Here is a 25,233-nt window from a genome sequence, read left to right as displayed (position 1 = left end):
GTTCCAAGATGCTACAAGACCAGGATCTTACAGTAGAATCACGATCTGCCTATCTCTACAAACAAATTTTCGATAAATAATCGATCGGACCCATAGGCCTTCCTCGCCGCCTATAAATACATTGCTCAGGGAACCTTCATTCTGACGCTGGTGGGACGAGTGGGGCATATGTTGGTGGGATAGGTAAAGTGTAAAGTGTGTTTAGGTTCAAACGGTACCAGGGGTTTCTCCTATCTCCGCGTAGTTTACATTGTCGTGTGATACAGTTCACTGTAAAAGCCAGAGATTTAAAAGTATATGGATCTTGAGGTGTGTGATGTCGTGTGCCGTTGTTCCTCTGGCCATTTAGTCACCAGACCCCTGCTGAGGCCTGACGTTGCCCACACTTCGCCCCGCGGAGGCAGACCAGGTATCCAGTAGTTTTATTTTACTCTGGCAGATCCTGCCACCTAGTTTCCTGAGATTTCAGTAGCTAGGACCTAAAAAATAATAATAATAATGAAAAAATAAAATAAAATAAAAAATAAATAAAAAAAATTTATGTTTGCGTGTGATGAACGCTAGATTGAAAGGCCGAAATGTGGGCGAATTTAATTTGGATGATATTAAATTTTGACCTGTGGGGTATACGCTGGCGTGCAGATAGAGAGGGAGAGGAGACTGAAGACTGGGGAGGGGGAGAAAGACAGAAGAAATGGGGTCAATAGAGGAGATGACCCCATTATAAGTCAGTGGAGCATACTCATGCCTCACCAGGAGGAAATCTGGGTTGGCGAGGAGTGGAAGAGGCAAGAGGGACCGCCTCCTCCCCTGCAGTCGAGGGAGGGGAAAAGAAAGATGCATATGCAGAAAGCTCTGCGGTATCATTCGGCTGGTTGGAAAGTCGTTCTTGGGACTATGACCCGTCCGGGGCTCCATGGATCGGGTGGTCATCCTTTGGAGTAGAAAGTCACTCATGGGACTGCGTCTTTTCCGGGGGGGGGGGTGCATATATCGGGTGTGCATCTTTCGTGGGTCAGGTCCAATTCGTATGATCCTCTTATCATGTTTTTTTTTTTACTCTCTCTGAGGCAGTTAGTTGTTGGTTTGTATTGTTTGCTGTCATTGGCACTTGGTGGCAATGAATTCTCCAGGCTGGTGAGGTTGGGGTTGTGACTTCTAGACGTAATGCAGCCAAAGTTTGTGCCGGTAGGTTATTCATAGTTATCTCTTTCAGTTAGTATCAGATATTCCTGGTCTTGTAGCATTATTCGGGTGGTGGTTATAAATCGGCAGCGGAGATCCTCGTACAGTGGGATAGGTATGTGTCTCACCAACTAAGCGTAAGTGTGCATGTAGGTCGAGAAGACTACCTAATATGAAACAGGTAAGACGATTTATCGACACGCTATGAGTAAAATTCCCGGTTAAATTTGAACTCCCCTCCTCATAAGAATATTTACGAATCACGGAAGTATACAAATCGCACTCTTGTTTCTCTTTTGAAGGGACATGGAAATCTATGAAATCAATTTCATTATTAAAAATTCAAGTACAAGAATTAACTATATTAAGTTAAGTGTGGATGGAAGATTAACTTTCATTTGTACTTAGAAGCAGCAGCAGCGCACTCATTTCAACGTATATACACACACGTATGCATGCACGCACGCGCACTTAAGTTCGAACCCATCCATTTAACATTCCGAAACCTTAATTTAAACCCTATCCTAAAAATTCTCTCCAAACCATCCTACCATCCTGTCTGAGGACATTACAATTACGAGGAGTCTGCAAACTATAAAAGGAGATCAGAGATGATAATTCTGATGGTTCTTTGTTTTGAATGGTGCTGATGGATCTGGGACTTACACTGTGCACGTGCGTAACCCGAACAGTGATGGATACGTTTGTGTATCCTGAGGAAGCTCACCTCGTCTAAACAAAACGGCTGTCTCATTAATTAGCCAAGGTCAGTAGCGATAGCTGGACGCTTCGTATCTTGAGTTTCCTGGTTAGAGGCTGTTAGTTTATACCTCGTGCAGGCCTAGGTCAAGGACCTGCCTGTAGTTATTTGAAGGAGGTCAGAAGTTGGGTCAAAGTTTAGCAAGGAAGTAAGCATTCCCACAAAATTGAATAACCGGCGTATTGTGAAGCCATCTCTGGATCCAACTCTGCAGTCCCTTGTGTTTTCAATTGCAATCCTGTTTACTTTCTGCCTCTTTTGAAAGTGCCTTAATTGTCCAGGGATGGCTTCCGATGTACATTCAGAGAGTGAAGTAAAACATTTCTAGGACTTGATAAGATCTGATCTTCTCACATCTGAGAACACTTCGTTCAAGGCTAAAATTCTCTTTCCGAAGTATCCATTTGGTAATAGAGTTCATTCATAATGGTTGGAAAAGTAAAAATTCTTTTCGAATGATGCAAATAATCGTGCCAGAAAAATCAGGAAGCATAAGAGTGGGAATCTGGATTATTAGACCACAAATATATTTGTCTAATTCATTTCTTTGATAATATCCACCTTCAGAAAAGAAATGCAAATCGGTGAAAAGAAAATTTCATCTCTCAATTGACTAATTAGGTTATTTGCTTTTACAATAATTTTAATCAATTCGATGCTAATTTTTAGCTTTCAAAGGGATATTTTCCCAGTTCATTGACAAATTTAGTTCTGAGGAAGTTTGGATAACCAAAGAAAAACAATTGGGGGTAAATGAGAAATACATTTCAAAAGTATATCGATAAATTTTTAGAAGAAAGAATTATCAGAATAAGGAACAGAGAAGATAGCAGGGATGTTCAAATCACCAAATAAACGTACATTACTTTGTAAACTACTTTTTAGACTCTCCTATTTTAATCTTGACATAGATATTTAAGTTGTGATAATATCTGGGGTGGGAAGAAGACGAAAAGACAAGGGGCGGGGGGAAGAGAGAGAGAGAGGTGTGAATATTCGAAAGTTTCATCTTAACAAACTTCGTATTACGATCATTAGCATTTGATTGTAATAAGAATTAAGTATTACGATCGAAAGCCCGTCAGATGGTAGAATTGGTTTCCAATGGTAAACCTGCTTGTAAAAGGAGACAACCGCTTGGCCTTTACTATGAACGGCATAGTAAAGGCCAAGGACATAGTGTTTGAACAACCACCTCGAATTTTCTTCTCTTACTGGACTGGTTAACAGCAATTCTTAACCATTCAGACTTCTTGAGGTAGTCGCCCGATTTTAGTGCTCTTCGTTTTTCAGGTATTTCTACTAACTTTTCCGTAAAGTTTAACTTATAATTTAGTATGGTTGGATTCATCATTGTGAGCTGAACAAGAGGATACATCACTCAAATATTGGATTTATCCAGGTAATATATTATTTGTATTTTAAGATGAAAATAGGGCGTTCTCTGAGCTGTGCACATTAATTACCAACAACAAGAACTTTCAGGATATATCGCTGTCGGGATAAACCCCTTGGGATTCACCACGTGTAAATGCTGCCTACGTAGGTAGTCAACTAAGAAGTAAGACGAGTGCTCCAAATAATCTTAAGACAATGCCACAAGCAATAATGGTCAAACAATGTACCACCCCACAGGTGGCACAATAATCTCTTAATCACTGAAAGTACTAGAAAGTTTAAAAGTGCGCTAAAGATAGCGGAGGAATTTCAGAACTATACAGAATTGCATACTTAGTCCACAAGATCAGCAAGAAATCATTCCGGGTCTATTAATATGTAAAATTTGTGGAAATAATGAAGAAACGATTATCAATGCATTAAATGTCTCGGGTTGATATGTAATTCTTGTACCAAGATAAACCTAACTAAATTGCCCAAAGCTAAAAGACGGGTATTTATTTGCGATCAGTGTAAAGAAAATACGAAACAAATAACTTCCTGTAAGGCGCCAGATGAAGCTCTCATTCAAGAACCACAAAATAAACACCCTGACACTCTAACGGGTATCGATGCCGATACTCCTGAGAGTGACCACGCGTTAGAAATAGCTTCAAAAATGAATGAAGAAACAAATGAATCGCTGGATGATGATAATTTTACACAATTTCCTCTGAGCACTCAAGATTACTTAGATCTAGAGCCCTATCGGGCCTCTGACAACCAGGAAATCAGTACACGTTCTCTGAATAAAAATACGCAAACTGAAAGCATAAGCAATGCCGAGAGTAGTAATGCACTGCTAACGGTAAATACGGATTTTCAGAACACAAGAAAAGCCCCTGAACAACTCTCAGCAGCAATAGAAAGTATAGCTCTGAATCTGAAGAACGTTCAAGAAAATCTAGCGGTTTTGATTGACGAAAACCAAATACTTCGAGCGCAAAATATAGAAATCTCTCAAGAGCTATTCACCCTCAAGCAATTCATCATGAATCTCCATTTATCAGACCATACAATGAGACCTGAAAGTACAGCATATGGCAAGTACAAACAACAGGATAATGAATATCATGATTCAGACGCGATCACAACAGAAACCCGACAACGGGTCACTGACAGCAGTGTCACACTAGAGCCAGAGAGAGAGTACCAGTATCCACGTGTAGCAAACAGTTCCCAGTGATGATCTCAGCAACAAATGGACACATACCGCAAGCTGAAGAATGTTTTGTCACCTTCGAACAGGAAAAAATCGATAAGCATCCGCATAACAGTGCAACCGTTTCCTCTCAGAGCTGCATCTCAATGCATCAAAACTCCTCATCTGAAATTCATACAGTAAAAAAAAAAAAAGACAACAGAGCATACGTTGAAAAAGGATACTCAGAAGATAAGGGGTGTAACACTTGCTGGCACTAATTCAGTAGATACAGTCAACGAGGTTGTGGGCTGCTGCCTAAACCCGCCACAGCAAAAACAATCGTTTTGGCGGTCTTATGCCGACGTTACCGCTATCAGCCCAACTGGCATCCGACCCAAAGGTAGAGACAACCAAAACAGCACCCACGAAGAGAACCAACCTCTTAATCCCAGCGCTGTGTCGTATTTCCCTCCATCTCTAACAAACATCAATGAAAAGGGTATCATACGACATAATCAGAAACCCAGTCAACGAAAGACTTGCCCAGCATATAACTATAACATAATGGCTGTACTGACTCGGGACCAAATCTTTGTGTCAAGATTAGATCCAAAAACCACTACTCAGGCAATCATAGAAATGTATTGGAAGGAATACTCCATCAGAGTAGATGTTAGACAACTACGTACGCGGCACGCATCTTATGCCTCTTTCATTGTCTCTAAGCCAGCTGACCCCTGCCAACCGCTAATAAGCTTGGACCCATGGCCACAAAATACTCTAATTAAACCTTATGAAGACAGAAAAGCTAGCGTGCTCCAGAGGGGGCATAATAATACTCAGGTATAGCAATTACAGAGTGTCCCATCCACACCCGCATCTGTAACTATCAGATGCTACATTCGTAACATAAGAGGCATAAGTTGCAAACTACATACACTTCAATCTATTCTCCTTACTGAAGAGTACGATATTATTTGTTTAATGGAGACCTGGATGAACCACAATAGATGTATTGACACTCTTTGCCTCCCTTTGAACTATGCTTCTCAAGTTAATGGACGCGCCATTCGCCGCGGTGGTGGAGTTGCAATTATCTATAAAAATTCTTTTTCTCGACATAGGACCAACTCAAGTAGTTCCAAAAACTTTGAAGCCATCTCTGTAATCCTTGACCTCAATGAAATTAGAATACAGGCTTGCACTGTCTACCTCCCTCCAGAACACACCCTAGAGGTTAGAACGGAATTAGCGACCTGGATTACTACCAATCTCCAACCCAACGTCCCTACTATTCTCGTAGGGGACTTCAACATGCCCCTGCCAAGGTATTCAACGGCTCGGTCTTCTCTGGAAAACATGCTACATATGCTCGACCTTCATCCTCTTCAAACTCCCCCAACTCGCGGAAATCAGCAGCTCGACCTCATTTTTCACAACATATCTCATGCGGAACTTATCGAACCAACCTTCTTCTTCAAATCACATCATCAACCGTTAGATTGTGAATTTTATGCCCATTCCGACCTCTCTAATGCCTCGGTTGAAGGATGTGGCCCGCTGCATACGAGAAGAGTCTTTTCAAACAAGTTCATTAAGCAAGAAATAATCCTCCATCGCCTCACTACGTATAAATGGAACTGTCTGTTAGAAAAGTCAGGGCCTGAAGCCGCTTCCATCCTGGCTGAAGAATTATTTCAAATAGCTTGTGTTGGTGCGCCTAGGGAGATTCGGATCTCATATCGATCTAACTGGTGGTTTAACAACAATATGAAGGTTGTGTTTATAAGAAAACAAAAGGCTTACAGAAAATGGCAGAAAACCAGAACCGCTGAAGACTACATCGCTTACAAAAAAGAACGAGCCTGTTTCTTAAAGCACAAACGCCAAGAGTACAACTTTGCAATTTCTAAAAAGCTTAAACAGTCTAAAAGAATCAATAACAACAAGAATACCAACTTCACCATGGATGAAACTTTATTTAGGGAATGGGCGAACAGTACCTTCGGAATCTCTCCAGACCCTAATTTAAAGAATAACTCTCTCGCACCAGACAATACCAGTTGGCTGGTAAATTACATAAATAACATGACTCCATCCGGATCCAATCTTGATATCAGACCTCTACTAACAGAAATCACCATAACCAAAGAAAAGGTAATTCAGGCATTAAATAGTCTCCCAAATAAATCCACTTCTGGCCCTGATATGTTCCCCCTCTTCATCATGAAAGTAAGCAGTCCATTCATCATCGAGGTCTTGCTACACATATTTAGAAAAACCCTACACACTGGAATTATCCCTGAAATATGGAAACATTATATTGTAAAACCCGTGCCTAAAGTCAAACATCCGAAAGACAAGAAGGATTTTCGTCCAATCTCTATAAGCTGCAATTTACTAAAATTGTTCGAGAAGACTCTGCTGCCAATTCTTGTTATGCATTTTTTCCATAAAAGACCACCATATTTACATACTGTGATTCCAAAGAGATCAACTGTGAGTAATCTAATGGACACCCTATTTCGGATCCAAATGACTCTGAACGCCAAAGAACAGATTGATGTAGTATTTTTAGACATTAAAGCTGCTTTCGATAATGTCTCAATCAATTCCTTGATGACAATACTTGAAAGGCATTTCAGAATACAGGGAGGCCTATTAAAAGTCATCGTTTCCATTCTCAAACAAAGGCATTTGAGAGTAGTACATAGAACCTTCCAATCGAACCACGTCGTCTACAGAGTCCCTCAAGGCGGCGTCCTTTCCGCACTATTTTTTGCTGCCGCTTTGGACCCCTTCCTCTCTACGCATCCTGACTGCAGCTCTTACGCAGATGATATAAAACTCTTCATCTAGTCAAAACACGGTGACAAATCTGAAGCAATCAACGCCCATGCCACTGCCCTAATAGAAGAACCTGACCATTATCTTGAGAATATTGGGCTATCCATAAATCCGACCAAGTCAGCACAAATGTCCTTCACCAACCTGAAGAAGAAGAAGATGAACATAAACATCTACATAAATGGTATTAGAGTGCAAAAGGTTTCTCATCACACTGATCTAGGGCTCACCTGGGATGAAGGCCTGACCTTCCAACAGCACTTTGCCAACACTAAAGCAAAAACTCTGTCAGCAATGTGGGCGATAAGACAGGAACTTACTGAAGTAAACAACCAAAAACTTGCCACTTACTACATACAAACATGTCTTGTTCCGATTCCCATGTATGCCTCGACGATCTGGTCCTCTGCTTCCCTCACTAACATCAAAAAATTCATGGGTATCCAGTACTGGATTTTAAGGTGGTTGAACCGTGTTAATGGCCTCCCTTTCACCATCTCGAGATCAATCATGTATGCTAACCTTGGTTGCACCCCTTGGAATCAGTTGCTCATTACAGGAAATCTGCGTAATCTCTGTCAACTCCTCACCGATCGCTTTGACGCTCCAAATGTCCATAATCTTGTTGCAGGTCCTAGGCTTTCCCGCGTCCTTTGCAATAGTTCATGGATTCCCCTAAGAAGCTTATTACAGAATTTAACTATGCTTAGAAGATGTTTTCCGTCTAACATCCTCCAAACGTACAACACCCTGAAGATTGATCCCCACAAGTTCTGTGATGAGAAAGCGTACAGATCTGAGAAGATACAGGACATGTACCACCACATAAAACTGTAGAAGTTTCCTGATTATCTCCTTCAGGATGGAATCTCCCATGAACTCTACTTTGCTGAAGAATTAATTTGTTTTAAATCATTATGTGTTTTGCATGTATGTGTATTGGCTGTATATGCATATATTAGGACGCGTATGTGTTTATATGTCTCTACCTTTTGCTCGTGTCACTGTATATATTTTTATCTGCCTTATTTGCTCACTTTAGATGTTATTTTGTTGGAAAAAGAAACTAATGTTTATAATATTATATAGAAACTGTTTCTATGAAATAGAAATAATAATAATATGCGTAATTTATGTACGACTTCTATGTTCGCTGTCTAAGTTATAATGTACAAATGTATATAGGCACCCTCCTAGCTGAAGGCTGTTCAGGGGTCAAGCATATGGAATAAATTGAATAATAAATAAATAAAATAAATTCGAAGTCAACGTCTTCAAAAATTCTGAAGTCCATGCACAGATATACATGGGTACATGCGAAGGCGAGCAGCCTGCGCTAGGCTTACTTTGACCTGGTAACGCAACTTGTTGCGGACCGGCTCGTATTATAAACACAGCCATAGACAGCCGGCACATAGTGAGTGGTGTTCCTAATGATATGTCTATTGAGTACATATTGCATTGAAACTGTGAAGTTTCTTAACACCTCATTCCTGAGCATAAAATCGCCGAATTCGGAATAGCTTCAGACTTTCCCAGAACAAAAATGTGTACATAAACAAAATCTCTTTTAACCTCGATGTGGTGGAGAATGGAATTCCCATGATGTGACTGGAGATTTCTTATGAGTGTACGTATCCGGTCATAATTTTAGCCATCTTGTTGATACTTTATACGAAAACTTCACATAAACTGCATGCGAGGGCGAGGCAAAATACTTCAAGTAACATTCGATAAACTATTTTTTGTGTGTTTTTAACAACACGCGTAAACACTAACACCAATATCGCCACGCATAAGCACTATAAAGCCATAAAAACACTTACGCTGTCACGTGATTCGGTTAGCATTTAGTTATCCCCAATTTATCTCGGACTTACCACGCTTCCTTCCTTTGCTGGTGCATGTCTTTTTATTAAGAGATGTGTTCCTCCACTCTTATTTCAAAGTTCATACATCCAAAGATTAACTGCGTTCAATATGGTAAGGTGCTTCCAGGTACTTTTAAGGGGATGGTTCTGCTCTGATATAAATCAGCGCACTTTTCTCGAGTAGTGGTTCTTTACAGTTCAGACTTGTGGACCGACAAAAATGGAGTCAAAGTTCGATAGACCTGTAAGCAGTGTACTTTCCACGTGGTGATTAGTCAAATTATTAATTAGATTTAATGTGGAGTATTAACTATATTTTATAACTGTAATTATTAATAAGAATAGAGGTTAAACCACCAACTGCGCTACAAATAAAGCATATTTTAATGGTACATTGAGTTCTTACGTTCAAAATAAAGCCCCAAAATTTTAGCTTCATCTGTGAAGTATTGATGATAATTCAAACTTCAACCTTTCATTCAAACCTCCAAAGTTATCTGCACTTATTCAAATTATAACAAGATTTGTGGAACCCACACCATATTTTCGAGTAATAATCACTCAAAATTTAAGCAAAAAACAGTTTACAATTAATCAATTCTACAATGAATACAATCGTTAAATGTATTTAGCAGTCACGCGAGCTTGAACCACGATCCACCTGAACGCGGGTGCAGCTGTATGGTGTTAAGAGGAAACTCTTTTTCCGAAATAATATCACTTAAATAGAAGAGGTGCAAGAATATTTGCTAATGCTATCGAAGCAGTGCTAGGTGGATCGACAAACTGCTAGTTTGATGGATAAGCGTTTAGTTTAATAGAAGTCGTAAGTAAAGATGAAACTGATTCATGCAGCGCTTCGTCTTCGACGTGCAATATCTTGAAAAACAAGGTGCGATGATTAAAGGACTGTGGAAGGTCTCATGAGACAAGCAATTTTATGGGCTGTATGGTTAGGCCACAAAAACATGGTGCCGCTCAAACACAGAGGATGCAGAATTTGAATATGGTGAGTACACTGGTGACAAAAAATGCAGACACAATAGGTCAGGAGAAGGAAGGGAAAGAGTTGTTCTCGGTTAATAAACATACAGATTCTAAGGCAGTACACCCAACTGACATGAATTACCAGTGCAATGTTGAATCAGTTTAGTGTAACGTAAGCACTGGGAAAACAAATATGAGAGTAGGAGTGTACTATAGAAATGACTGTCATTAGTTTGATGAATAGCTACACAAACAGAGGGCCAGTAAATCAGATTGGCTACAAAATTTGTGGGGCAGTAAACCAGATATTGACTGGAACTTATGGTTGGTGCTACCACAGCAGCACAACTTTTCTGGATTTACTGGATGACTGTTTTCAGCAGCAGCATGTTAGAGAGCCAAAAGAGAAAGCAATACTCGATCTGATTACCAGCAGTGATCTGTTCATTCATTAAGAATCTCCAGATAAGGGAACCCCTGTGTAGCAGTGATCACAGTGATTTGAGATTTACTTAAAGTAACTGCTATAGAGGATTTTTGTTTTTGTAAAAGTAACTACAACGGTCTTAGACAGAGTAGTCAACTAAGGGATGAAGTCACAAGAAATTCACAGAATGGATTTGTTAAATTTAGGGATTATGCCTGACCAACACGATTAGCCACAATGAGATAGACACAAAGGAACTGGATGAAAAAAATATTTTGACATCATACTTTAGTAAATCTGTATTTACTGTATTAAATGCATATGTATTTCAGCATCGCATATTTTGACACTGTCCACATAAAAGACTGCTGTCTTTTTATGTTGACAGTGTCGAAAGGAGTTCCTCAGGATTCGGTGTTGGTCGCCTAACTGTTTTCGGTATTTATGAACTATATTGATATAGGGACAGCAAGTTTAATGTCTAAATTTGTTGATGTTACAAAGGAGAGCAGAGTGTTAAATGACAGTAATTAGCGTATGACCAGAATAAGTTACAGATAGATTAGACATTTTTTTAACCCCAAACACGAAAGGTATTAGAACCTATAGTACCTAGTATCGTGCGTGAGTTGAAGGTTGGGAAGATGAAAGAGGATACTTGTTGACATTAGACTTGAACTTCTGCAGATTGCAATTTTCAGGAAAAAGGTGTGAAGGGAGGTTGTTCCAGAAACCGGAAGTTGAAGGGATAAATGAGGAAGAAGAAAAATGCAAACTAGTGCAATTGGTTAGCAGTAATCCCAGAATATCATAGCACTTGGAGGCACCAAACTGAAGGTAGTGGAGAATGGAAAATCTGGGTATAATTGTACAGACGGACATGATCTCTGGGCAGTACAGACAGGTTGCGTGGACAGCTCGTACATTCTGTCAACGATATACAGGAATTTTGCTAGCAGGGACTAAGAGGTGATATTATATAAGATAAATGGTTACAATGCATTTTGAGTACTGCATACGGATCTCGAAGGATGTGGATCTTTGGATAGAGTCCAGAGTTGAGAACAAGATTAGTCAAAGCCACAAAAATGGTACTCTTACGAAGAAAAAATTTGACTTAATTTGCAACGTCTGGAAACTATGCATCTGAGAGGCGATCTGATGAAGGTGTTTAAGGCTTTAAATGGGCTGAATAAGCTTAATAAATATCATCCTTATCCTTTCTCGGATGACACAAACACACACGAGAACATTCATTTAAACTGGAAAAGGACGGTACCAAGACAAATACATGTATGCTGAAATTTGCTTTCAGGCGGATACTGATTGACTGGAATGAACTTTGAATTGGTATTGTGGAAGTGGGTTGTTAAATGCATTTAGAGGATTCTACAAATTATTAGAAGGTATGGGAACACGATATGGGTTGATTGGGGGGGGGGAATATGATGCTATATACGCTTTCTTATTTGCATCATTTTGTCCCTGGAATACTAATAGTAATACTAATATGCATAGGATGGCTGACTTTAATGTAAAGTCAAGGTTTATTCGTTGTTTATGAAATAAAACGATCTCTCTTTGTGACTTATTAAAGAAAGTCGCACACAACCTGTTACATGTAAATTTAATAACCACATAAAATCAGCCGATAAATAACCACTTAAAATCAGAGAGAGTGAGAGAACAAAGTTAAACCGAAGTGGCCATAGCCGGACCAAAACCCCAAGCTTCCGGAGGGGGAGGGGGGCATACCTTGATACCCACACCTGACGCCGACCACTGAGTTTACATACAGTTTTGTGTTTGGTTCTTATCTTCTGACCGTGTGGTCATCCCGGAGTATAAATAGAATATTTATTTATTTATTTTCAACAGCAGCGTATTTGAGTATACCACCACCTTTTGCTTCATTAAATTATGTCAGCAACCTTTCAGTGGTTTAAAATAAGTTATAATTTCGTTCTTAGCGAGTCACGAATTATAAAACTTTACTGAAGAGTAAATAAAAAAAAAATTGTGACAATTTTCTCTCAATTTGATGGATTCTCCGTGAAAATCATGGAGTTCAGTACGCCCACAGAGAGTAATTCTGTCCTTACATGGATTAATCTTCAATAAGTAGGGTATATCAGTAAACAGAAGAAAGTCAGAAGAGCCAAAAAAATAAAAAAATGCTCAGGGCGGCCAAGAAGTCTGAGTCAGGTTACAAGTGTACATCTGTCATGCATCCTGCAAAATATTAGTCATTCAGTATGCCTGCTTCTAGTCCGTCATTTTCATAACACAGGGATGTACGTCGCAATTTGCAAGGGGCATCAGCAGTGGCGTGAGTGAAGTAACCTTAGCAAAACTGTAAACAATTTCTTGTTTTTGTTGGAGTGTACATATCCACATGCTCCTTAATTGAACACCACAGATAATTATCTGACTTATCCATCTGCCTGGAAACAAGATATTCCCTAATATTAAATCTAAATTATGGGCCTCTGTAGTCGAGTGGTCAGAGGCGAGAATGCAATAGTCTACGCGCTTTGAGCAGACCGAGGTTCAAGCCCCTGAATAAATACAGGTCGGTCTACCAACCCACACTGGACCAGCGTGGCAGATAATGTTCCATTCCATCAACACGAGTCGGTTGTGATTAATGGATATTCTTCAGATTAGTGTAACGTCGGAAGGGGGTCCCTCAAGGATCAGTTCTTGGACCACTGTTACTGATTTTTATAAATTACATCGACGAAGGGATAAAAGGCGTGATGTTAAAATTTGCAGACGACTTAAAGATTGGCAGAGTGGTTAATTATCAGGGCCAAGCAGTGCTCCTTTAGGATGACTTGAACAGGCTTTCAGGAATGGTCAGAAAAGTGGCAGCAGTGTTTTAATGTTGCTAAATGCAAGGTCTTACACTTGGGAAATAGCAACACACAAATGAATTATACACTTGGTGAGGTTCAATTAAAAACAGTGGAGGAAGAAAGGGATTTGGAAGTTAAAATACTGGCAGATATGAAGTTTTCTGAATAGGGCAAACATGCAGCCAGGAAAGCCCATGGTGGGTTTCGACGATTTATCGAACATTATCCTGCAGGTGGTCATAATCCTACTACAGGAGGCAATTGACCACATTTGGAATAAAAATAAAAATAAAAATTAGGCTACGGCCGCCTCCCCTGGCCGCAAAATTTCCCCGACATCAGTACCATCGAACATTTGTGGGATGCGGTGTAACGCAGCATTCGCCAGTCCATTCAAGTGCTCCGCTCCATTGCCAAGCTCTGGAACGTCCTTCTGTCGCCACGTGCTAGTCCAGAATACCTAAGCACACCTTCCACAGTCTCGTGGAATCGATGCCACGCCGGGTGCAGGTGGTTATTAAGGCGAAAGGTGACCGAACACGCCATTAGGTATGTAGTCATAATGTTTTGGCTCATGAGTGTATGCACCCAACGCATTTCAAAAATATCTAAGTCAGCTAAATGTAGTGCTGTTCATTAAAAACAAAACGGATATCATAGAGTTATGGAGAAATTAAAATTAGTAAGTTATTTATTCACTAATAACTTATTCAATAAAAAAACACTTGTCAGACAAAAATATAAACTAAACCCAAATGAAGTTACAAGTAAATAAGTTTTTCCTTTGTTTTTTCTGTACATGGTTCCTACGCCATCACATATCGGTTTACGTTTATTTTTCTGAGCGTCAGCTACATATCAATGGAAACGAAAAGCAATTCATAGTACTGTAATCGTAAATATTAATGAAGTTGCCACAACGCAACACTTTAACGGTGTTATCAAGTTTCAAAAGTCAGCAAAGCTTTCATTCTTTCGACTGTGCGCGCACAATTGGCCTATCATCTCCTTATAAGAGGGTGGCAGGCCAATTAAGCGAGTTTATATTCTTATACCTGTTCATTTGCGACTGTACACATGGTACAAAGTAATCTCGACCGTTATTTACAAATTATAGCAGAAAAAGAATCAACTTAATGATTTAAGATAATAAAGAAGCATCAGTTTAATCAAGGTTGGTTCCAGAAATCCAAACTTTCAAAATGTTGCGTAAATTGTAACAGAAACACTATACCGTATTTACTAGCATAATTATCGCCCTAATTTACAAATAATTATTTAAAAAATTAAACACTGTTATACCATGTTAAAGGAACTGCTGCAGACTGCAACAGTTCCGTACAGGAGATGGGAAATTTCCTGTTTCCTCCGTGTTCTGTTCTCTCTCCCCCTCCTTTATTCTTAGATGTACGGTGTCAATGGCTTTGGTTTCCTTTTCTTTAGTTTCTGTTTTAAAAATCTTATAACTTGGTATTTAATTTATGTTTTGTCTTGTAATTTTAGTTAGCAGATATTACGTTTGATACTTGCATTTTGATTTTGGTCTGTTGACTGGATTCGATCGACATGAAATTTATATTTTGTATTTTAGTTTGTTTCAGCTGCTTTCTAGTTACTGGGTTAAGCAATATTTAGGACTTAATTTTCCACTGTGGTTTCAATCACCCACATAGGGACATTCGGGGTTCTTTTGCTGTCAGAAAACTATGGAGGAGTCAACAGCCCTGTGGAAATTTCCACAGGGCTGATGACTCCTCGAAGAAGTGATTACTTAGACTGACAGCCAGTTTAGACTGACCACTGAAAAACAATTTTTCTAAGCAGACCTATGCTATACTGTGGGCCATATGAAAAAAGGCAATACTGAATTAGAAATCCGTTGCTGATAACACTATATATCATCCGATGTGTTTTACCTATTCCAATGCACGCTTCTCATTTCGACTCCACACTGCCATATGCAAACCTTCTTAGGACTGAATACTGCGATGTTCAGATGTTGAATAGAGTTGCAAGAATCCCCTGACCCTCATTACTAGCCTGTCTCATTACTGACTCTCATTATCACCCTGTGCAAGCAGAAATAATCACAGGGAGTATACACATTGTCCCAGCTTATTACTGGAAGACTGTAAACTTTAAAGATCGAAAACCTGGTTGCAAAACCCTGCCCGACAATGATACAATTAGACAAGCCTCATCCACCTATCAGACTCGCTCAATAAGGTAGACTGCAAACGCAATTTAAATCGTTAACACTTTAAGAACAAACAGCAAAAAGAAGTATTCAAGGATAAAGAGTACAAAGAACAAATTATGTACAAGAAACATAAGTTAAGAAACACAAATTATGTATAAAAAACTCTTAAGAAGCACCAAGAAAGCAAATAGAAGGAGATACCTAGCTATTGTTGCAATAGTTGTAGCAGTAGAGTTTTAGGAGCATCAGCGACTAAGATCCTATTGTCCGTATATACTGTTTGTAAATTGCGTGTGTTCTGTTGTCGATTTTCTGTTTGCTGGATGCAAAACCCAAGTTTCCGGGAGAAAAATCCATGCCAACCTTGTGGGCAGCACAGTTCGGTACAAACGACATTCTCCCCACACCTGGTGGAAAAGACCTGAGTTCGAGTCCCGCCAATGACATGAGGAATTTTTATGGACCTTTTTCACAGCTTTGCTGAGTTAATCGGTCTCAGACGGGAGTAGCATGGTTTTTTCCTTCCGGAAATTCGGGTTTTTCGTCCAGAAAACAGAAAAATCGACCACAGAACACATGCAATTTACAGACAGTATACACTGAGCAATATGGCCTTAGTCGCTGATTTCCTAAAACCCTACAACAACATTCTACCTTCGCCTGAGACCGACTAACTCAGCCGCGTTGTGAAAAAGACCCATAAAAATTTCTTACATCATCGACAGGACTTGAACTCAGGACTTTCAAACCTGTGTGGGGGGGGGGGGGGGAGGACTGCGGTTCTACCAACTGTGCTGCCCGGCATGCTAACCAGAAAATCAAGAGGGCAAAAATGGAAACAGAAGCTAACAAACGCCCCAGACCACTTGTGCCGATGAGTCCAAAACGAAAATATAAAAGCGATTTAACAAAAATAATAGTTAGCAAAGCTCGAGAATTATGCTAGTAAATACGACACGTTAAATGATATGACTGATAATCATGATAAACCAAATATTGTGGCAATAATCATTTATAAGAGAATTTAGAAACAATTTCAATAGTTTGTATAAATATTAAATTAATATTACATAAAGAGATATAAAGTATACAAGCACATTGTAAGTGAACCATTATCCAACAAACACTTGTACTTTATTCACGACTAAAAGTGGCAATTATAATCCTGTTCTGATATTGCAGATTATTCTTCGTATTTACCAGTAATTCTTGATTCGTGCTAACCTACTCTGCTAATATCACTGTAGGCGGATGTTTCCTACGTTCCAAGTCAAGCTGTATGGCATGGATCCGATGGCCGACTATATACTAATGATGGACTTTGTACCTGTGGACGACAAACGATACAGATACGCTTTTCACAGGTGAGAACCACTTCAGGTGTGAAATTACGATATCAAACTAGTATTCTCAGTATAATTCAATGTTTTAATATCTTTTCAGCCCCCCCTTACCCCTTTTTGAAGATCAGGTAGTATCGAGTTCAATAGTGGTTTCACATTTTTGCTTCTGTATAAGCATTAAAAAAAACATATTTTGAAGTCAAATTATTAAAAGATCCACGTAACTTGATATTAGAAAAAGAGTTCAACTATTTTTAGAATTACCCTTCGTACAAAACCCCCTTCTTTTCTATAGTTACAAAATCCATATTCCTCATATACTAAAAGAATTTTATTTTGGTTTGTTTTACAAATTTAACGTTAAAGTTTAAACTATAAGTGTGCGCCTAACGTTCTTATTGCTGTACTGTAATTATATCAAACACGAAAAGTTGCTGAAACTTATACACACACTGGCCAAAAAAATACGAACCCTTATTAAGCATCGAATCAGGCACCTTTGTTTCGAATAACAGCAAGTGTGCTACGCGGAAAGGATTCTATAAGATGTTTTAGCGTTTTGTAAACATTCTTATAGCAAAATATCGCGTAGCTGCAACAAAGTTGAAGAGGACTTCAATGCCGAATAGCTCTCTCCAATGCGTCCCACACATTCTCTTAGGATTAAGATCAGGTGGAAGCCAGGGAAGATGGTGGAAATTCGTGTCATGTTTTCCGAACCATTCTTGTACGATTCTGGCACGATGGGCTGTTGCATCGTCACCATAAATTGGCCATTACCTTCGGAATAAAAATGTAACTTGCAAGGTGCACTAGATTTAATACAAAATTGAGGTACTCGCTGCATGACAGTCCACTTTCCATCGGTATCAACGGACCTAGTCAGTGACAACAAAACCTTCTCCATGCCATGATACTACTTCCAGATGCTTGGGTTCCCTTAACAAAACAAGCAGGATGCATCGCTTTGTGAGGTTCCCACCACACTCTCTGCCTACCATCAGTCCAAAACAAAGCGTATCGTGATAAGTCTGCGACATGACTTTCTTCCAGTGTTACACTGACCAATCACGACGTTCTTGGCACAGCTGCAAACGCATTTTTCTGTTTTTCTCTAAATCAAGTGACTTCCGATAGGGCAATACCCAATTTCTTCAATTCCCTGCATAAGGTACGGTTGAAATAGGGCAGTTCTGGGCTTGGTTGAAATCAGATGTTATTTGCTGCACACGAATGTCCTATTTTTCCTTACAATCCTCCTTAGAGTACGACGGATTCGCTCTTGAAGTATTGTTTTTCTGCCACATTTACGCCTTTGAGATGTGGAAGAATCGCTTGCTTTGTATTCATTAAAAACCTCTGAGATGAATGTTTTTAAGAAAAAAGTTATGTCTTTCGTTTCTTGAATCGTGGCTCCTGCTAAACATGTACTCACAAATAAGACTTTTTCCAAAGTCTGATAGATCACGCGTAATCCCCATTCTGGCTTCAGATTACTGCAATCGAACTGCCTGTGCAGTCTTTATATTCAACGAGGCAGCGCCAACACCATCACCCCCATGTCACAGTTTTCTTTGCATTCATTTGCATTTATTCACTGTTATTTTTGTAGTTGGGTTTTTAGAAGCATCAGCGATTAAGGCCATATTGCTCCTTGTATATCGTTTGTAAATTGATTTATTCGGAGGTAGATTTTCTGATTGCTGTACGAAAAACCCGAGTCCAGGAAAAAACTATGCTACCCTCACCTGAGATCGACTAACTTTTTCACGTTGGAAAAAGCCCAACGGGACTCGAACTCAGGTCTTTTCCTCCCAGTGTGGGGAGGAGGAGGGCGATCCTACCAACGATGCTACTCACAAGAGCACTTTTATTTCCATTTATTTCCATTTATTTTTTACCGACAAGATCCAAAATTTCATTTTGGCCAGTGTGTGTGTGGAACGCTCGAAAAAAGCTTTTAAAATCGGAATTGAATTTCTGTTTTCAGTCAATGCATACGGAGGACAGAAGTTACTCTGTTGGGTTTGGACAACTGTGAATGGCTAATTGATACTTCTGTTCTGATTTTTGTTTGGAAGAAAAATGTGGTAATCCAGTTAATAATCCAGAAAACGATTTTCACCAAAATAACTTGAAAAGCATACAGCAGGAGCTAAACGTCTGTAAGATAGGAAATGGAGTAAATTCGTGAGTGAAGGGACTTTGGTACATACTAGGGAGGGAAAAAAAAAAGGTTTTTTGCACAATATACATCGCAAAGGTTTTCGTGAAAGACAATATTACCAATCTGTGCTGTGACTATTCTTGTGTGTTCACAGAAAATTTCGGGTTTTTAACTATATTCTTCTCCTTTACAGAAGGTGTTGAAGTGTGAAGGTGAATGAAGATGGAGATTGTCGAGAGAATCAAACACCGCAGTCATAAAGTACTTTCATTTAAAGGGAATGTCGCGGAAAGAAATTTATGAAAACATTAGAAAATCTTGTCGTTCATATGCCATGGTTGAAAACTGGGTTGCGCAATTTTTAAGCGTAGACGACACAGTGTCGAAGATACATTCTGCAGTAGGAGACCTGTTACCGTGTCAACACGTGCAAATGTGGATACCATTCATGACCTGATCATGCAAGACGGCAGAATAATATTGAAGCACATTGAGACAACACTCAATGTCTCCTATGAGCCAGCTTACGATATTGTGGTAAGTTTTTTAGGCATGAAGACGTGGGTCCTTGAAGCACTGAATGCTGATTAGAAGAGGAAAGAGAGAGAGAGAGAGAGAGAGAGAGAGAGAGAGAGAGAGAGAGAGAGAGAGAGAGAGAGAGAGAGAGAGAGATGTGTTGTCATGAGATTGTGTAACATTTTGAAGCTAATGAAGTTCAGTTTTAGGTCGGTATGTCACTATGGAAGAATATGGGTGCACTACTTCGACCCTGAAATAAGAGAACAAGAGAATAATCGAAACAGTGGAAGCATCCCTCTTATCCCCCCAGCCTAAAATGTTTCGAGTGCGGGAGAAGGCTAGGAAAGTCATGGCACCCGTCTTCTGGAATGCAGGATTGACCATGATTGATTTTCTGGAACCAGGTGCCACTATCAATGCCGAGAATTATTCTAATCAAGAGGCGCGGGAAATTAGCCAAAGGAGTGATCTTGCATCAAGATAATGCACCGGACACACAACAGCGTTTGTGACTCAGGCAACACTGGGTGACAGTGGCTTCGAGCTATTACAGCATCTGCCCTATTCATCGGATTTGGTTGCATCGGAGTATTTTCTATTTCCAAATCTCAAAAAGGACTTGAAAGAACAGAAACTGGACGTTGTGATGGATGCAGCCAACAACGGGTTTGAGTTAAAATCTTCTTAATTTTATTTGAAAGTGTTATGAAGCTAGTGGATCATAATAGAAAGCGTGTTGACTTAGGAGTGAACTACGTTGAAAAATAAATGGGTTTCACAACTTTCCGACATTCCTTCTATGAGAAGGATTTGGTACATAACGGATGTTTGGCTATAAAGGATGTTTCAATATTCGTATTTAGGTTATAATCTGGATTATAAAGTTTTTTAACCTAAATTAATAATTTAGGTTATAATCTGATATGTTTTATTTGGTATAAACAGGGGTTTCTTTCCAAAGTGTGGTTTCACATACTCTTGGTTTCACATACTCTTCCCTTGGCTTCACATACGCGAAACAATTGGGGTTACAAAACAAACCAAAATAATAACGACAATAAATAATAAAACACATGAAACGTAATTAAAAAAATATGCTATTCCTTTGTATTGCATTTACTGTAAAATTTTAATATTAAAATTGCAATCCATATAATCTTCTTAAAATACGTCATCATCTTATAGCACAGCACGCGACTCCCCCCCATCTTCCAGAAGAAAATGAAAAAAAAAAAAAAAAACAGATCTGAAACTTTAGCTATGAGTATACATACTTTTATGAATTAAAATATACTTAAATACATTTAATCTCAAAGACTGAATTAAAATACGTTTCGTACCTGGATTCAGTGGGATAGTTTGTCCATATTTCATTAAAAAAAGTGCTTCACAAAAACAATACGCGCCCGCAAGAAAGCCAAGTGGGCCCCCACACTTTGGGAACCTCGATCTTAGGGGGATTCCTTTCAAACTGACGTGGTAGGAGTTGATGCTGCCGTTAATAACAAAACTACAATTTATTCTCTTCAGATTGTCTTAAGAATTTGTAATCTGTTTCTCAGAGTACGATTCAAAACTAAAATTTTATCTTTTGTCTTGCGTTTAGTTCCAGTTGGGTGGTGGCTGGTAAGGCGGACCCTAACATGCCCCCACGAATGCACGTCCATCCCGAATCGCCAGCGAAAGGTGCGCAGTGGATGAAACAAGTGGTCTCTTTCGACAAGCTAAAACTAACAAACAATCAGCTGGATGATAATGGACATGTAAGTATAAAAATGTTAATTTTTTTTTATAGACTGTTTATTAGATGAATTTAGATGAGCCTCCTCCTCAGGTATCATTTAACTTCTCAATAGTTCCCACCATAAAAACATCGACTGATACGAATACAAGCATTTATAGGGCTTGCCTGTTATATGGACAACTCCACTGTACATCGTTTTGGGATTCATTCATTTTAACGATTCCCAGAGACATTCGAAAACATGTCGTCTTCTGTTTATTTATTTATTTATAACCAATTAACTTATTGTTTTATGTACTGCAGCGGAAATGAAGGAGATTCGCCATTAATTACTTCGAAGGGAGACAAAGAAGTATGCTTCTACCAAGGGTCGTAATCACGAAGGCTTTTAGGTCGGTTTACTGTAATAACAGTAAGCTAATAATCTGTGACCCACTCAATTAATTAAAACAGTTTCCTTACAGTGCGGACTCGTTAGTTGCAGTGATCTTAGATATAGCAAAGTTCTGCACTGTGGAGTTCTTTCCTTTCCCTTTCAGTTGGTAGCAAAAAAAGAAAAATAAAGCGTAAGGTTTCCAATTACATTAGTTTTAACCGTTCTAAGAAATTATCGTCGCAATGGAAACGACCTTGAGATAACCCCAAGATAAAGTAGTGATCTTCTTTGAAAGTAAGCAGAAAGAACGAAAACAACAGTTTTTACATCAAACACCTGATAAAAACTCTCAAACATTAAGGTAACTTTCAGACAGGAAAATCCATATTTTGTATTTCTGCAAAATGCGAAAATATGAATTTTCCTGCATAGTAGTAACAGAATGTATTCACTGCTTTAAATTTTTAACCATGAATGATTTTCTCTGATTATCACTGAACTAGCAAAGAAACTAACTAATTCAACTAATACCTTCATATACTGAGTGGCCACTTTATTAGTTACACATACCTAATAGCGAGCAGGCCCCTACTTTTTAATCCTCAAAACAGCCTCTAGTCGTCGTAACATGCACTCAGTGAGGTGTAGAAAGTGCGTCAGAGGAATATTGAGCTATGCTGACTCAACTGTTTCCTACAACTGTTGTAAACTGGATGGTTGCGGATCGCTACTCCGAAGAACTGGTTCCATCTTTTCCCACAGGCGCTCAATTGGATTCAGCATACTGTAGTGGCCTCTCCCCAACTACCAGATCTCAATTGAATTGAGACCTTGTAGTTGGGGAAGGCCATTACAATATGCTGAATTCGCCCTAATATTGCTTCCAGGAATCAGTTTTGTACAGTTCTGTCCTTGTGACCTGGCGCATTACTCTGTTAGAAGAACTCATTTGTAAATGGATACACTGCGACTATGAAAGAATGCACCTGGTTGTTGTTGTTATTGGGTTTTAAGAGCATTAGCGACTAAGGCCATATTGCTCCGTATATACTGTCTGTAAATTGCGTGTTCTGTGTCGATTTTTCTGTTTTATGGATGAAAAACACGAGTTTCCGGGAGAAAACCTATGCTACCCTCGACTGAGACCGACTAACTCAGACCCGTTGTGAAAAAGGCCCATAAAAATTCCCCTCGTCATGGACTGGACTCAAACCCAGATATTTTCCACCCGGTGTGGAGAGGATGGTGATTTTACCAACTGTGCTACCCACGAGGGCGTTGTTATAGGGTGCAACAGCCACTTAGACCATGCTGCACCGTATATATTATGCCTGTTTGTCTGTTTGTTGAACGAAAATCTCTGTTTCCTGGGGAAAGACCGTGCCTAGGACCGACAAACTCAGCCACGTTGTGAAAAACGCTCATAAAAATTCCTCGCGTCTGGGATTCTGACTCAAAGCTTTTCCACCTGGTGTAGGGAGGACGGATGCATCTGGTTGGAAACAATTTACAGGTAACTTCTGACAGACAAAAATGTTGCTGCACTGGTATCAAAGGGCCCAATGCACCACGAAAACATTCCCTACCGATTACACCGCCATCACCAGCCTGCACTGTTAACACCTGGAGAGATGAGTCAATAGAGTCATGTTGTTTTCGCCTTATCTAGTCAATCTGGCCCTCCCATTAGCGGAATTCATCGGACCAGCCAACTGTTTTCAAGTTTCCTATTGTCTAGTGTTGGCATTCTTGAGTTCACTGTAACCGTACTTTCTCGTTTTTTCTGACAGGAGCGTAACCCGGTTGCAATACCTCATCCTTCATAAGGTATGACGAGTTGTGCATTCTGCAATGCTTCTTTCTTTGCTACCACTCTTCTACTGGGTTGTTATTAGACTGACTGTAGTGCCACTTTACTCTGCACAGGTCTTCGAGTCTCCGCTGGTTCTCGCATCAACGATCCATTTCCAACTACAGGATCATTGTTGATTGGATGTTATTTGGTTATTGAACGAATCTCAATAAACTCGACACAGTCCTACGTGAATACCCCAGCAGCATTGCAGCTTCCAATGTACTCAAACCGGCTTGTCCGACACCAATTACCATGTCCTGTTCACTCAAATGTTTCGTTTTGCCCATTCTAGAACTGAATTGTATACATACAGAGTCCCTAAGTATCTGCCCACCTGCATTATATCGCATGGTACGAACAGGTGCAGTTACTGAAAAAGCCTTCCATTTTATGACAGCATAATGACAATAAACACAAAGATCGAAAACACACGTTATGTAGCCAATAAGACATATATACTACAGTATACGTTTGGAATCACAGGGTATGACAACAGTTTTCATTAATTTTTGAAATTAAAAAAAAAACGCACACTACAAAGAATCTTAAGATTTTTTATTAAGCATTGAAAAATTTAAGCAAAAAATATTTAAATGATTAATATTAACAACTGTGCTGATTTTTCATCAAAATATCATCCACAAGATTTTATCACTGCCTTACACAGACGCGGTAATCTGGCTATGTCTAGTCTAATAGTGCATATTATAAAATAATTATTCCAAGCGATCTGCAAGGATCACACACATTTTGTGAAGATGGGCAGACTTCATGGTCTAGATCAAGAGTGGCCAACTTAATATGTGATGCGAGCTACTTTTTTCCTTCAAAATGCGCCGCGATCTACCATCTGAAAAATTTTATTGCACAAGGTGCACAAATCGAGGGATGACTGTATATTTAAAATTCGTCGTGATCGACCGAAATTAAATCCGCGGTCGACTCGTTGGCCACCCTTGGTCTAGATGATCCCATAAAAGCTCTATTGGGGTGGCCACACCATAATCCGTAATATCTTCTCCTGTTGTTTAGTTGCTGGACTGTGTCCAGCAACTAAATTGGACACAGTCCCTGCACAGATTAGAGCTGGTCAATGTTTTGTAATAAAATTTTCTTCTACGAAGTCCAGAGGATATTTCGTTACGTTCAAGAACGTTTTTATAACTTTCTTTTCTTAAAATTCCTTCAATTCTGACGATATCACCCACTCCAGAAAAACAGAAGCAACCACAGGTCATGATGAAACCACCATCGTCCTTGACTGTAGGCACTTAACAATGTGTCTACAGTCATAGTATAAAAAAAATGGCACCATTTTTTCTACAGCTGATAGTCTCACATAAATTCTGCGCTGCGCTTGGATCCAAAAATTTCAAATTTAGATTCATCCGTCCACTACGTTTTTCATCTTCGATTGTCCGATGTTGTAGGCTCTTAGCCAAATCCAACGGTTTCTTTTAATTTTCCAGTTTGAATAAAAGTTTTCGGACCGATACACGACCAAGAACTCCTG

General features: G+C 39.4%; 1 protein-coding gene across 1 annotated transcript in view; it reads left to right on the top strand.

The window, feature by feature from the left end:
* The window catches only part of LOC150085154 (T-box transcription factor TBX10-like), a 139,520-nt gene that overhangs the window by 54,956 nt on the left and 59,331 nt on the right, over nt 1-25,233 (top strand). Inside the window, exons 3-4 of the mRNA XM_090373054.1 lie at nt 16,964-17,080; nt 21,352-21,508. Of these exons, the coding sequence (XP_090229180.1) occupies nt 16,964-17,080; nt 21,352-21,508 (274 nt within the window). The remainder of the gene's footprint in view (nt 1-16,963; nt 17,081-21,351; nt 21,509-25,233) is intronic.

Source organism: Mastigoproctus giganteus, chromosome 5, assembly GCF_048544385.1.
Source record: "Mastigoproctus giganteus isolate SK-2022 chromosome 5, ASM4854438v1, whole genome shotgun sequence".
NCBI classification, from domain to species: domain Eukaryota; kingdom Metazoa; phylum Arthropoda; class Arachnida; order Uropygi; family Thelyphonidae; genus Mastigoproctus; species Mastigoproctus giganteus.
Note: the sequence above shows the minus strand (reverse complement) of the source record. Positions and strands in the feature narration are given on the sequence as shown.